Genomic DNA, 13,697 nt, shown 5'->3' with positions numbered 1-13,697 from the left:
TCACATGAGCCAAGGTGTGAAAACGGGTGTGGGTCACAATCAGCCATGGTGTCGGGTGAGCTCATTGTGAAACCTGGCCCCACACTATCATGTGATTTCCTGAGGTCAGATTGCCCAGGGCGTGAGTGGGCGTTAGCAACACGCTCAGACAAAAACTGGTTCACCCAAAAGACAAAACTCCAAAACATAAACTTAACAATGTGGTGTATGCTGTACAGTGCAGCGAGGAATGCCCAGACCTCTACATTGGAGAGACCAAACAGCCACTTCACAAGCGCATGGCACAACATAGAAGAGCCACCTCCACAGGACAAGACTCAGCAGTTCATCTGCATCTAAAGGACAAAGGTCACTCTTTCGAGGATGCCAGTGTTCACATTTTGGACAGAGAGGACAGATGGTTTGAAAGAGGAGTGAAAGAAGCCATCTATGTCCACTGTGAGCGACCATCTTTGAACAGAGGCGGTGGTTTACGACACCAACTCTCTGCCATCTATAATCCAGTTTTGAGTTCCCTTCCCAGACGCCTTAACACCCACTCACACCCTGGGCCATCTGACCTCAGGAAATCACATGATAGGGGGCGGCCAGGTTTCACAATGAGCTCACCCGAAACCCTGGCTGAAATCTGGGACTCTCCACCCTTTGACTCTTAGAAATGAAGAAGCTTCTCAGATGAGAGGTGAAACGTCTTCAAGCAACTTAAAGAAGTCCAGACGCTTTTCTTTCCAAGCTCCTTATAAACACTTGTTCACACACATGCACGCATATATTCAAATACAGATAATGAGACATTTGCATTAGTCTGTGGTAACTCTCCTAATCTGGTGATTCGTGCAAGGACACTGCAGCTCTCTAAGCTTGTTAAGTTGGCATATCTTTAATAGCAGCAGCTCATAATGTGTGCATATGTGCGCTTTTATTAATGCTGTTGTCAGCAACTAAAATTTTAGATATATATCTATAATACTTTTGTGCAGTGTCATACCTAAAATACATTATATCTTCACGTGCAACATTGTAATTTTTAGTTTATCCCACCAGATGAATTTATGCCACAGTCAATTGCTGCTCCTCATGCTGGTCAGGACTGAATCAAACTTGCACACAGCGATTGCCTAATGCGAGGATATCAGAGCCATTTATATGAGGGACCACACACAGCGGGCTATGATCTTAAGTGGGCCGGACCAGTAAAAATCCCCTTTCTGTCAGTATAAATAACTTTAGCTACATATTTAATCCCTGCAATAGGTCAGTATAAGAAAAAGAAGTGCAATTTCAACAGTTTAACCACATGTTTAAAAAAGCAACCAAAGCAATCTGTCAGCATGACTGTCAGGGCTTCAATTCTTAAAATAAATATTTAAAATTACAGAAAAAACTTCTGGTAGCTCATTGCCCAGACTCTTCTGTTATTATAAAGCTGGAAGTTTTTGTTAATTCACAAAACTTTTCTATTTTATTTATTTATTGTACTGTGGACACATTGTAAAAAAAAAACCCAGAAATATCTATTGTGGATAGATTATATTCAAATATAGATTTATGAAAATACAGTTAAATGTCCAAAGTCTTTTCCCTCCTTCACATTTCCCAAAGATGTCCAGTGGGTTGGGTTGGAGTATTGGCTGATTCTGACCCCCGGGCCTAATGTTTGACACCCATGGCCTTTCACAGCTTTCCCCTTTTCACAAAGGTGAGAAGGTGAATACTTGCAAGATAACTTCCCAAAAACCTGCAGCTGCACTTTAGCCACTTCTCTACAAATGCATTTCGTTTACTAGAAGAGCTCACAGATGCTGGCAGGGATACCAAAACCAAATGTGTGCAAGTATTTCCCACAAGTAGCCTAAACACCCTCGAACACCGAGTAAAAACCGCTACAGCGAACATGAAAGGCAGGAAATAATAGTCGCTCTTTTCAGTAAATCATCTGCTTTGGCAGTTACTGCCTCTCAAAGCAAACCTGCTGTCACCGCCCTAATCACAGAGGAACCGGGCAATCTGCCAGTTCAGTCACCTCAGCAATCTGTAACTGTTCACTGTTAAGTAATATGTACAGTATATCTTATTAATAAACTGTGTTAGGTGTGTAGGAAATAAAATGTTTGCATCTGTTGACAATCTGTGTATTGCACACTACTCGACACTGCTACCACATTATTATTACGAAGAGCAAACTGCGCAAAAGTGGCTCATTTTACCGTCTGTGCTTCCTCTAAATTCCCAGCTGCATTTGGGTTTAAAGTAGGATGTTTGTGTTTCCATTCACTGTTTCTGGACTGTTGTGTTTTTAAAGAGCAGCTTCCCCCCACCCCCCACCCTGACAGCACTCGAGCTGCATCAACCTCACAAGAACCAGCACATGCTCACATGAAGCCATATCAATCGATGATGAATGATTGTTTAAATTGTGGATTTTTTGGCATCATCGAAACGATTATTTTGAAATAAATGCAATAGGAAAAATTCTGGTAAAGACTTGACACAGGATCTGAGAGATGCATCTGACCCTTCAGTTCATCCATCTACTTTTCACTGAAGCTTCAGCAGAAATGTTATCAGTGGAAGGGTGGCTGTCAAGAAGCCATTCCTAAGGAAGGGAAACATGGAGAAAAGGCTGAGGTATGCCAGATTACACAAGAACTGGACTGATGAAGTGAATCCAAATTTCAGTGTTTACATAGAAGATCAGGAGAGGTACAACATCTGTAACATCTGGTGGCATCTGTAAAACACGGTGGAGACTGGACTGGATTTCAGACAGGGATGTTGGGAATGTTGTCAAAATTAATGCAATTATGAAGGCAGAAAAGTAGCGTTGGAGTTTGATCCAACATCTAATGCCATCTGGAAAGTATCTAATTGTTGCCTTTCTTATTTTTTTTGCCTTATATGCTATAATTCCATGTATGTTTATGCATTTAAAAAATTGCTGCAATTATTTCCTACTTTCCTCGAAAACTCCAAAAAAATGAGAGGTGAGAGAGGCTTAAGACTTTTGCACAGTACTAGAAGGGAGAGAAACACGATAATAACAAAGAGACTCAACCTTTTGGTTCATAGTTAATGGGGCTTGAACTCCTTAGTCAGAGAAACCTTAACTGCTTTCAAAATACAACAGAGACGCTGTCATTTCCTCGTGTAACGCGACCAGATTTCTCTCAAATTGAATCAAGAAGCAGAGCTCTTGTTGCTGAAACTTTCCCTTTTTGTTAACCAGTAACATTGTGGTTGCATTACCTCCTCCCTCCTACATGCTTTGACTTCTGTATCTTTGAGTCGTGCACACTCCAAACAACAGTCCTGTCAGTGATCTGGGATTTGCATTCATGTTTTGTGTGTGTGGTTGTGTGTGTTGGCAGTGTCTCCTGCTTCACCTCCCTACCAGTCCAAAAGAGGGAAAGAGTTGGAAAGATGCCCAGTCCATCTGCTCTTCTTTTCAAGGCTCGCTAGTTGCCATAGAAGATGAGATTGAACAAGGTAGAGTCTTAGTGAACTGCACAACCATGCGTCAATGATTCGCTGCACAATCACTGCCTGAGAAGACAAACAGCTTTATTTCCACTTTTTTTCCTGTCATGTCATCATTTCTGTAGCCTTCATCACCATGTTTCTCCAGGGAAGCGCTGTAGGTGTGTGGATTGGGTTGAGAGATGAGGACACCATGAAATGGACCAATGGGAGGCCAGTCAGCTACACCAACTGGTCTCCAGTAGAACCAAAGAACCCTCTCAATGTAAGCTGTAGAAAATACCTGAAGTTCACTTTATTAACTGCTAGAACTGCTAGCATATTCTTAATATATGAGCTTGTGACTGTGTGAATATGTAGGAAGTACCTTGCTTTTTGTCCTGTGAGAGCTTAGTACATCCAAGTTACAGTCATTTTATATTAGATAAGGAGAAATAGCACCTCCCACTGCTGTAAAACTGGCCCTTCCAGTGCAGAGATTTGAAGGAAGGCACAGATGATTTGGGCATGTGCAGAGGAAGGATAGCGGAGAAAGGATGTTGAATATGGAGCTGCCAGCCAATTAGGAAAGGAGGAAAACCACAGAGAAGAGTAATAGATGTAGTGAAAGAAGACGTGTAGACTGCTGGTCTGATAGAGGAGGATGAGGGGAAAGAGTGAGATGATGGCAGCCCTAAAGGGAGCAGCCAGAAGAAGAATACAAAAAAAAGAATAATTCATTAAAGCTGTGCAAAATGTATTCGTTCATCTCATTACTTTGGCTTTAGACACTTGGAGTATGAATAAAGTTGATTTGATTGCAGTTTTTGGGCTCAAGTCGTGACATTTTCATAGTTTAAGTCTAAAATTTTGTTTGACTTTATTAAATATACTAAAGTTATCGTATTAAAGAAAATCAGGTGATTCTGGGGCAGTCAACTGGGAGGTAGTGATTCATTGTTCCTGAAACGAGCTTGTCGTGAACAGAGGTGACACATGCTAATAAATGTGCTATTGTCAGTAGTTCTTTAGTAGTGGTTCTTTATGTTCTCAGGAAGACACGTGGCTCCAAGGATATACTGATGAGCCTCTGTGTACTGTCCTGTCCAACAACCACAACTTCCACCTGACGGGGAAGTGGTACGACGAGAAGTGCAGCGAGAGCGGGTATGGCTTTGTATGTCAGAAACCTCAAGGTAAGGCTCCCTCAGGTTCTCTATCTTTGGTTTTTGGTTTTTTGCTCTGAAGGTTTGGATGGATGGATGGATGGATGGATGGATGGATGGATGGCAAAGCTAATTAGCGATCCATTAGCTGTGTATGAACTAATCCATCATGCTGAACCTTGAGTTCTCCCCACACTCCTCCCTGCTTTCTTGTCACAGATCCATCCAAACGCCCCACCCACTCGTATCACCACCTTCTCCCAGAAATTATTGAGTACAGGAACCGCAACTACAAGGTTGTGACTGGCAACCTGAGCTGGTACGACGCGATGAATAAGTGCAAAGGCCATGATTCTGACCTTGTGAGCGTTACAGATGCCTACCACCAGGCTTTCCTTACTTTCCTTGTCAATAGATTGGGAGCGCCGCACTGGATTGGACTGTACAGTGTAGACGTATGTACCTTCTATCCTCTTATCTGTTATGTACTGTATACAGTGGGGCAAAAAAGTATTTAGTCAGCCACTGATTGTGCAAGTTCCCCCACCTAAAATGATGACAGAGGTCAGTAATTTGCACCAGAGGTACACTTCAACTGTGAGAGACAGAATGTGAAAAAAAAATCCATGAATCCACATGGTAGGATTTGTAAAGAATTTATTCGTAAATCAGGGTGGAAAATAAGTATTTGGTCAATAACAAAAATACAACTCAATACTTTGTAACATAACCTTTGTTGGCAATAACAGAGGTCAAACGTTTACTATAGGTCTTTACCAGGTTTGCACACACAGTAGCTGGTATTTTGGCCCATTCCTCCATGCAGATCTTCTCGAGAGCAGTGATGTTTTGGGGCCGAGCAACACGGACTTTCAACTCCCGCCACAGATTTTCTATGGGGTTGAGGTCTGGAGACTGGCTAGGCCACTCCAGGACTTTCAAATGCTTCTTACGGAGCCACTCCTTTGTTGCCCGGGCGGTGTGTTTTGGATCATTGTCATGTTGGAAGACCCAGCCTCGTTTCATCTTCAAAGTTCTCACTGATGGAAGGAGGTTTTGGCTCAAAATCTCACGATACATGGCCCCATTCATTCTGTCCTTAACACGGATCAGTCGTCCTGTCCCCTTGGCAGAAAAACAGCCCCATAGCATGATGTTTCCACCCCCATGCTTCACAGTAGGTATGGTGTTCTTGGGATGCAACTCAGTATTCTTCTTCCTCCAAACACGACGAGTTGAGTTTATACCAAAAAGTTCTACTTTGGTTTCATCCGACCACATGACATTCTCCCAATCCTCTGCTGTATCATCCATGTGCTCTCTGGCAAACTTCAGACGGGCCTGGACATGCACTGGCTTCAGCAGCGGAACACGTCTGGCACTGCGGGATTTGATTCCCTGCCGTTGTAGTGTGTTACTGATGGTGACCTTTGTTACTTTGGTCCCAGCTCTCTGCAGGTCATTCACCAGGTCCCCCCGTGTGGTTCTGGGATCTTTGCTCACCGTTCTCATGATCATTTTGACCCCACGGGATGAGATCTTGCGTGGAGCCCCAGATCGAGGGAGATTATCAGTGGTCTTGTATGTCTTCCATTTTCTGATGATTGCTCCCACAGTTGATTTTTTTCACACCAAGCTGCTTGCCTATTGTAGATTCACTCTTCCCAGTCTGGTGCAGGTCTACAATACTTTTCCTGGTGTCCTTCGAAAGCTCTTTGGTCTTGGCCATGGCGGAGTTTGGAGTCTGACTGTTTGAGGCTGTGGACAGGTGTCTTTTATACAGATGATGAGTTCAAACAGGTGCCATTCATACAGGTAACGAGTGGGGGACAGAAAAGCTTCTTACAGAAGACGTTACAGGTCTGTGAGAGCCAGAGATTTTCCTTGTTTGAGGTGACCAAATACTTATTTTCCACCCTGATTTACGAATAAATTCTTTACAAATCCTACCATGTGGATTCATGGATTTTTTTTTCACATTCTGTCTCTCACAGTTGAAGTGTACCTCTGGTGCAAATTACTGACCTCTGTCATCATTTTAAGTGGGGGAACTTGCACAATCGGTGGCTGACTAAATACTTTTTTGCCCCACTGTATATATTCACCTTGTTTTCCTTGCTCCTTTTAAATGTACTTTAAGATCTTTGTAGTCCAGAAAAAATAAAGCATCTTGGGATCTGCTTGAAAGAAAGGCAGACATGAAATGCAAAAGTGATATCAGACATCAAATATGACATGATATTTGAAGGAAAACTAAAACGTGATACTTAGAATCCCCATACATTATTCTCTGTATGCCTCTATGTTGTCGGTACAAACATTGGCAGTAAGAAACAGTCTTAAATAGCTCCATAAAGCTGTTGATCACATTTTAAATCTTTATGCACTACTTTCTATATGTTACACACAACACACTTATAAGGCTTTTTGTGAGTTTTAAATAAATCATTAAGTTGGCCTTGAAGACTTCGGTGGATGGAAGCCAACCTTTAATAGCTTCTTAACATGAACCCACACTACATACCTTTTAGCAGAATGCATTAAAAACTTTTCAAACCGTTATGTTTACAACCAGAATGAGCCTCACACATGTAAACACAACCAAAAAAATATATCCTCCTTGGTGTATATATAGTGTACTGCTGTCACACAGTTGAGATAGCATTGTGTGCCAACTTCCTACTTTCTAACAGTCTGAACAATCAGATTAAAGGGACCTGTTTCAGTGTCATGGGATCTGATTTGTGACTCCTGATAGGTGAGGCTGTGGACTTCTGCTGACAAAGGGAAGTGATATTTAGACGTTTCTGGGTGTGTGGGATTTAGCGGAGTTGAAGCAAAAGCATTTGATTATCGTTTACTAGAGGACGTCACTCTAGTTAATATCACTGTCTTATTCCTTAGTGAGACTTCTGTTGGCGTGTTGCCCATGTAGAGATCTCGTGGGCACGTGTTTTCCCGTCAGTCTTCCTAGCCACTGTAAAATATCGTGAGCGTCGAGACAAATGAACACAGTGTGTGTGAGGAGCCGATTTCCTCTATTATATGTATTTTATTACTCATGTTAAAGATAAGCCAGCTACTCATTTTTATTGTAGGGTCTGCCTTACAGTATAAAGCGCCTTCAAGCGCCTGTTGTTGTGATTTGGTGTTGTATAAAGAAATTGAATTAAATTCAATTAGCAAATTTTAGTCAGTAATACATTGACCGGTAGCTAGATGCTTCCTCAGAAACATATATCTCCTTAAATAAAGTTTTTTTATTTTTAAATATATAACACAACAGATGGTTTTATGAATCAGAATCAGAATCAGAATGGGTTTATTGCCAGATGTTGAGGTTTACAACATTAGGAATTTGCTGCGGTGCTTCAGTGCAAACAATAAGAATTAAAGTGCTATGTAGAAAGAAAGATATGTGCATGAGATATACATGAGATATATACATGAGAATAAGAATTAAGAGTGCTACGTAGAAAGATATATACATGAGTGCAGGTGGTGATCAGTGCCAGACATGAAATGATGCAGTGACACAGCGTAGGGTCATGTGTTAGTGGCGGGGACAGTCATGTGGTTATTGTTCATGTGTCCAACAGCAGAGGGGAAGAAACTGTTCTTGTGGCGAGAGGTTCTGGTGCGAATGGACCGGAGCCTCCTGCCTGAGGGGAGCAGGTCAAACAGACTGTTTATGCAGTAAAATATAGAATAAAATGTGTGTTGGGCTGAAGAAATACACCTGACACACTGGTAGAAAGCCAGCGCTAATGACAGTTTATCCACGCGAGCGTCAGCACTGATTGCAGGAACATTTTGGTTGCTTCTTATTTAAAGTTAAGTCATGACTGACACTTTGTGACTGTGCTTCCTTACAGAGCGGCATCAATTATCAGTGGTCGGATGGCAGCGACACAGTGTACACGCACTGGGACGCAGCCGACGACGATGACGACTTTGAGACCGGCGAGTGCGTGTACATGGACGTGAATGGAGGCTGGCGGCGAGCTGACTGTGAAACACTGCTGCCAGGAGCCCTGTGCCATGTTCCCCAAAGTCCCTCCAAGCCAAGTCGGTGCTACTTCAGTGAAAATCCGTGCACCCGACATTGCATCTATTCAGCTTTTGGTTTCTGTAGTTCACAGCGGAATGTGTGAAAATACCCATTTCCTGCCTTCTCCTGCTGTCCCTCGCAGGCAATAAACCGTTAACCGCGAATGTGATGGCGTGTCCCTCCACATGGGTGAAATTTGGACATGGTTGTTACAGCTTTGAGTCCGTGGCGGAGAAACGTAGTTTTGAGAAGTCAAGAGAGCACTGCAGGAATAAAGGTAAGCTATTCGTCGGATATGACTTACAGTCACTACCAACGCAGCTGCTATCTGTTAATGTTTCCAGACCGATAGCTGTAAATTATCTTATTTCTCAGCTGTTTTTTCAGACTGTGACATGACGTGTTGCTTTTTGAGTTTCTTTAACCTGCTTTACTTTGTCAGACAAGTTCTATTTAAGTGATTTCTTGATTCAACAGGTCTGCCAATAATCAGGCCTGGGTGTGGCTAGTGAAATTAAGTGTGGTTAATCCCAGTTCATTCATGATTCACCAAGGAGAGGAACTACTTTTTCAAATAGGGACAAATAGATCTGAAGAGCTTTTTTCCCTTAATAACTGAAGCCATCATTTTAAAACTGCATTTTGTGTTTACTCGGGTTATCTTTCTCTAATATTAAAATGTGCTTGTTTATCTGAAACATCCGAGTTTGACAAAAAATCTCGAAATCAGAAAAGGGGGAGATACTTTTTCACAGCACTGTAGGACCACATGCAGCACCTAGATTAATGAAGCTTAGCTGAACTTGGCAAGAAGTTCAGAAGCAGGATGAAACAACGAGCCTGTCTCTCTGCAAAGATAACATCCACCCACAGCAATAAAAAGTAAAGTGTAAAGTTAAGCTGTGTTTTGTTTTGTTTTTTGCGGCGGGTTATTTGTCTGGTATTTTCTTTGATTTTTTTCCTTAAGACGTCTCTTCTCGCCTGCCAACTTCACAGTTATAACAGGACAGAGCCAAGTTGTTGTTTCACCCTGCTTCCTATCTTCTATCTCTTCTAAGTCAGGCTAGCATTCTCAGCGTATCTGCTCATATATTGCATTGAAAAATGAAGGTTAAATTCAAACGTCTGCCTTTTAGTAAGAAAGCAAATAAATATTTTCGTCATATTCGCATTCCTTTGCAACACTAATTATCGTGAGTGTGTCATGTTTCTGTTTTTGTCACCCACTAGTCAACACCTCCGATGTCCTGACCATTGAGGATGAGACAGAGAACCGTTTCATCATGGAGCAGCTCTGGTCATCGAGGCTCCTTCCCCAGACCTTATGGTTGGGGATGCACTTCAATGTTGACAGTAAGAGTCAGTCGCTTTTCTGTACCATCAGATAAACACAATGTCGTGTCATTAAAGTGAGGAATCTGCTTTTAGCTGACTCTATGGCCTGGGTAGATGGTTCACCAATGGAGTACACCAACTGGCCCCACAAAGGTCCAAACCCCAAGCTGCTGACTGAGGATTCCTGTGTCACTACTAGGGTAGTTGATGGTACTTGGCACTTTACACCGTGCACAGAGCGGCTTGGCTTCATCTGCAAAATCATCTCAGGTAACGTGAATCAGAGGCTCCCAAAATCTGCACCTAAGTCACAAAGAAAATAAAAGAACTGACATTATAACAAAAGTGGAGTACAGAGAAGATTAGATACAAGACATAAAAGTAAACTCCTTGAATCAAACTCTAAATATTATTTCTACGTCTTTCAGCTCAGTGTTTTGGCTTTCCAACTGACAGCCAGTTTTCAGTGTTTTGGGTGAAAACAGTAGAGCAGCCAAACAGCTCCTTCTGAACACAAATCAAGCAAGCAACTATTTGGTGAAGTATTTTGCTTTCTCTTGGAAATCCATCCATCCATGCTCATCTGTGTTTGCAGCTCATTTTAATGCTCTCAACGTGGACAAGTCAAACTTCAAAACAGGGAAGGCAGGATAGTTAAAAGTGCTATAACCCTATGCAGAAGGTTGTGCTCATTCTAAACAGATAAACAGCCTGGAAACTAAATTTGTGGCTCCTAAAGAACACTACCACAGGAGGCATGTGTAGAAACTGTGAGCATTACACTCACTGCCCACTTAATTCATTAATATATGAATTTAAATATCTTATTAGAAAGTCACATGGCAGCAACTTGATACATATAGGAAAGTAGACGTGCTGAAGTTCAAAACTGAGAATCAGAATGAGGAAGAAAGATGACTTAAGTGACTTCAAACGTGTCATGGTTGATGGTGATGGTGATGGAGTAATCTGAGTAATTCAGAAACTGCTGACTAACTACTGGGATCTGGGCTTTAGCGAGTATGACCCTAAAAAGAGCAAATAGCAAGCAGCAGGTTTCTGCAAAAATGGTTTGTCAAGTCATGTCAGCTTTATTTATATAGCACATTTAAAGGACATCAAGTGTCGGCCAAAGTGAAAGTGAACAGAGAGACAATATAATCAAATAAAAATAGATAAGATAAAAAACATTGTAACACATCCATATATACACACACAGGCAGACTCTTATATATACTTGTTTGTAGAAATATACATGTATGTGTACATATGCACATGCATATACAAAAGTGTACACATACACACACAAGCACACATACGTGAACATAAAATACATGTATACATATACACAGGCGGAACAGGCTTGAGTGACAGATGCCTAAATAGAGAGAGTTACAGTAGTCAAGACGTGATGATATGAAGGCATGGATAACGGTTTCCAGATCTTTAGATGATATTTTTGAGTTTAGAAATGCTCCTGAGTTGGAAAAAAATGCCACAAACAACTGAGTTTATTTGTTTGTCCAGCTTGAGGGTAGAATCGAAAATGAAACCAAGATCTTTTACATGGGGATGTACATTAGCTGATAGTGGGCCCAAGTCCTTTCTTATGAGACTAACAGACTCTTGCTTACTGAAAAACTCTGTCGATGTCAGAGGTCAGAGAAGGGTAGTCAGACTTGTTCAAACTTATAAAAAGTCAAATAACCACAGGTTACAAGCACATCTCTGAATACACAACAAAGGGTTACAGCAGCAGAAGACCACACCAGGTGCCACCCCTGTCAGGCTACAGTTTGCGCAGGTTCACCAAAATTAGACGTTAGAAAATAGGAAAAATGTTGCTTGGTCTGATGACTCTCAATTTCTGCAGCAGCATTTGGATGTTGAGGTCATACCATGGACTAAACAACATAAAAGCTTAAATCCCTCCTGACTTGTATTTACTGGTTCATTGTGGTGGATTCACAGGTTTCTTTGTTTGTCTGTTTGTTTTATATATTTAGCTCTATAGAAATGGTTAGAAATCATTATTGAGACCTAAAATAAATCAAATGTTCATATTGATTCTTTTGATAATTGTTGCTGCACCGTAACATAACATTTGAAAGCATAAACTTTTCCTATTTATTGATCTTTGCTGCATATTCTCACCTGATGAGTTCAAAACGGTTGTGCATTTCTTTTCCAGATGGAAATACTGAGGTGGAAGTGAAACCGCTGAATGGTAAAGTGCATTTCAAGCTAAATAACTTAAAAACATTGAATGTTTTTCCGTAGGTTTGATATGTGTGAGGACGCTGTTTCATGTTGCAGGGCCGCATTCAGCTGGAAGCTCAAATATGTGGCTAAACATGCTGACCGCGATTCCTGCTGCAGTGTTTAAGCCCTTTGCATGCTATTTAATAAGAGGTTCACACATTAAATTTAGAGCACGACTACATAAGAGCTGCTGTTGTGCGTTTCAGGTTTGCATCACGGTGTCATCCCCGCTGCTGTGCTGGCAGCGTTGCTAATCTTTATCCTGCTGGCAGGGGTAATGTGGTTTCTGTACAAGAGGAGCTCCGGACGTTTCCAGCGGCTCCCCACGCTCGGCAGCGCTTATTTCAGGCAAACGGACTCGCAGGCTACGGAGTCAGATGGAAACGTTCTCATCGCAGACCTGGAGCCTCCCTCGGGAGAGTAGCACGCGTTGACTTGTTTCTTCCTCGAAGCCTCTGCTGTCCTCCCGTGCTCCGTCACCTTGTCACCGTCAGCTACGGATGCCGCGCTGCACTGTAAAACTGTGATGCTGACTCCTCAGGACAGTGGTGAGATGATGACGGCAAGCAGTTTCGAGCGCGTCTCTAGTTTTCATTTACTCGCACCATTTAGGTCACCAAACACTTGCAAAGACACTTGAAGGCCACGGACTAAGAGATCACACAGACCAAGAAGGGACGCTAAAGAGCTTTGGACTTGTTTGAAGAGGTTCCGTTTGATGTCATCCGGGATTTATTCTGTTATGATTTGTAAACAGTGTTAAGGAGAATAATTTAAGACATGCTCTTGGGCTTCTTTTCAGGGCAAAAAGTCACTTTCATTGTCAAGCATGAGTACGATTCATGATAAAATATTCTTTACAATGATGCTTTGTTCATTCAGACTTCTGTTGATGGGTCTGTATGCATGGTACAGTATTTTGTCAGTATTACTTATTTTGTCATTTTTTATTCTCTCATGTGTACGTGCTGTATGTTGGTCATGACCAAATAAGTACTGGGACTGAATGGATTTGCTTGGTTCTGGCTGCTGACGAAAAGAACACAGAGGGATATATGTTTTGCACAGTTTTATTTGTGTTTTAATAAATCGAATTTGGTTGAATGGTTTCTGTTAGTTTCATTATTACTTACTGTACTTTCAATTTGCCTGGTGTTATTTTCTTTGCTTCATCACCTTAAACCCACACTTCCTCTTAGACGGCCAACTTAAAAGATGCCAGCAGAAACCACAGTGAGGTTGTGCATCTCGTATTTAACTATGTTTTGTCTTTTGGGCATTACTATTTTTACCAGAAAGAAATCTAAAAACTTAGATTGACGTGAGGGACAGAGATCAGAGTCCTTACAGACTGCCTGGGGAATAATGTTATTGATATAGTAATGATGTAGGGCCATAAAGGTCATTGTCCTTTTTTATTATCAAAG

The 13,697-nt window shown here is 41.7% G+C and overlaps 1 protein-coding gene across 2 annotated transcripts in view; it reads left to right on the top strand.

Annotated features, from left to right (window-relative positions):
- The window catches only part of pla2r1 (phospholipase A2 receptor 1), a 31,410-nt gene extending 18,716 nt beyond the window's left edge, over positions 1-12,694 (top strand). For both annotated transcript variants that reach the window (XM_085356412.1, XM_085356404.1), the window contains 10 exons: positions 3,369-3,486; positions 3,603-3,742; positions 4,511-4,652; positions 4,842-5,077; positions 8,498-8,690; positions 8,816-8,950; positions 9,904-10,026; positions 10,102-10,278; positions 12,200-12,235; positions 12,477-12,694. In XM_085356412.1, the coding sequence (XP_085212538.1) occupies positions 3,369-3,486; positions 3,603-3,742; positions 4,511-4,652; positions 4,842-5,077; positions 8,498-8,690; positions 8,816-8,950; positions 9,904-10,026; positions 10,102-10,278; positions 12,200-12,235; positions 12,477-12,694 (1,518 nt within the window). The remainder of the gene's footprint in view (positions 1-3,368; positions 3,487-3,602; positions 3,743-4,510; positions 4,653-4,841; positions 5,078-8,497; positions 8,691-8,815; positions 8,951-9,903; positions 10,027-10,101; positions 10,279-12,199; positions 12,236-12,476) is intronic.
- The last annotated feature ends 1,003 nt before the right edge of the window (positions 12,695-13,697 follow it).

This window comes from Diplotaxodon limnothrissa, linkage group LG1 (assembly GCF_057381915.1).
Source record: "Diplotaxodon limnothrissa isolate DT_005_m linkage group LG1, D_limnothrissa_male_GT1.1, whole genome shotgun sequence".
Lineage (NCBI taxonomy): Eukaryota > Metazoa > Chordata > Actinopteri > Cichliformes > Cichlidae > Diplotaxodon > Diplotaxodon limnothrissa.
This window is presented reverse-complemented; position numbering and strand designations above follow the sequence as displayed.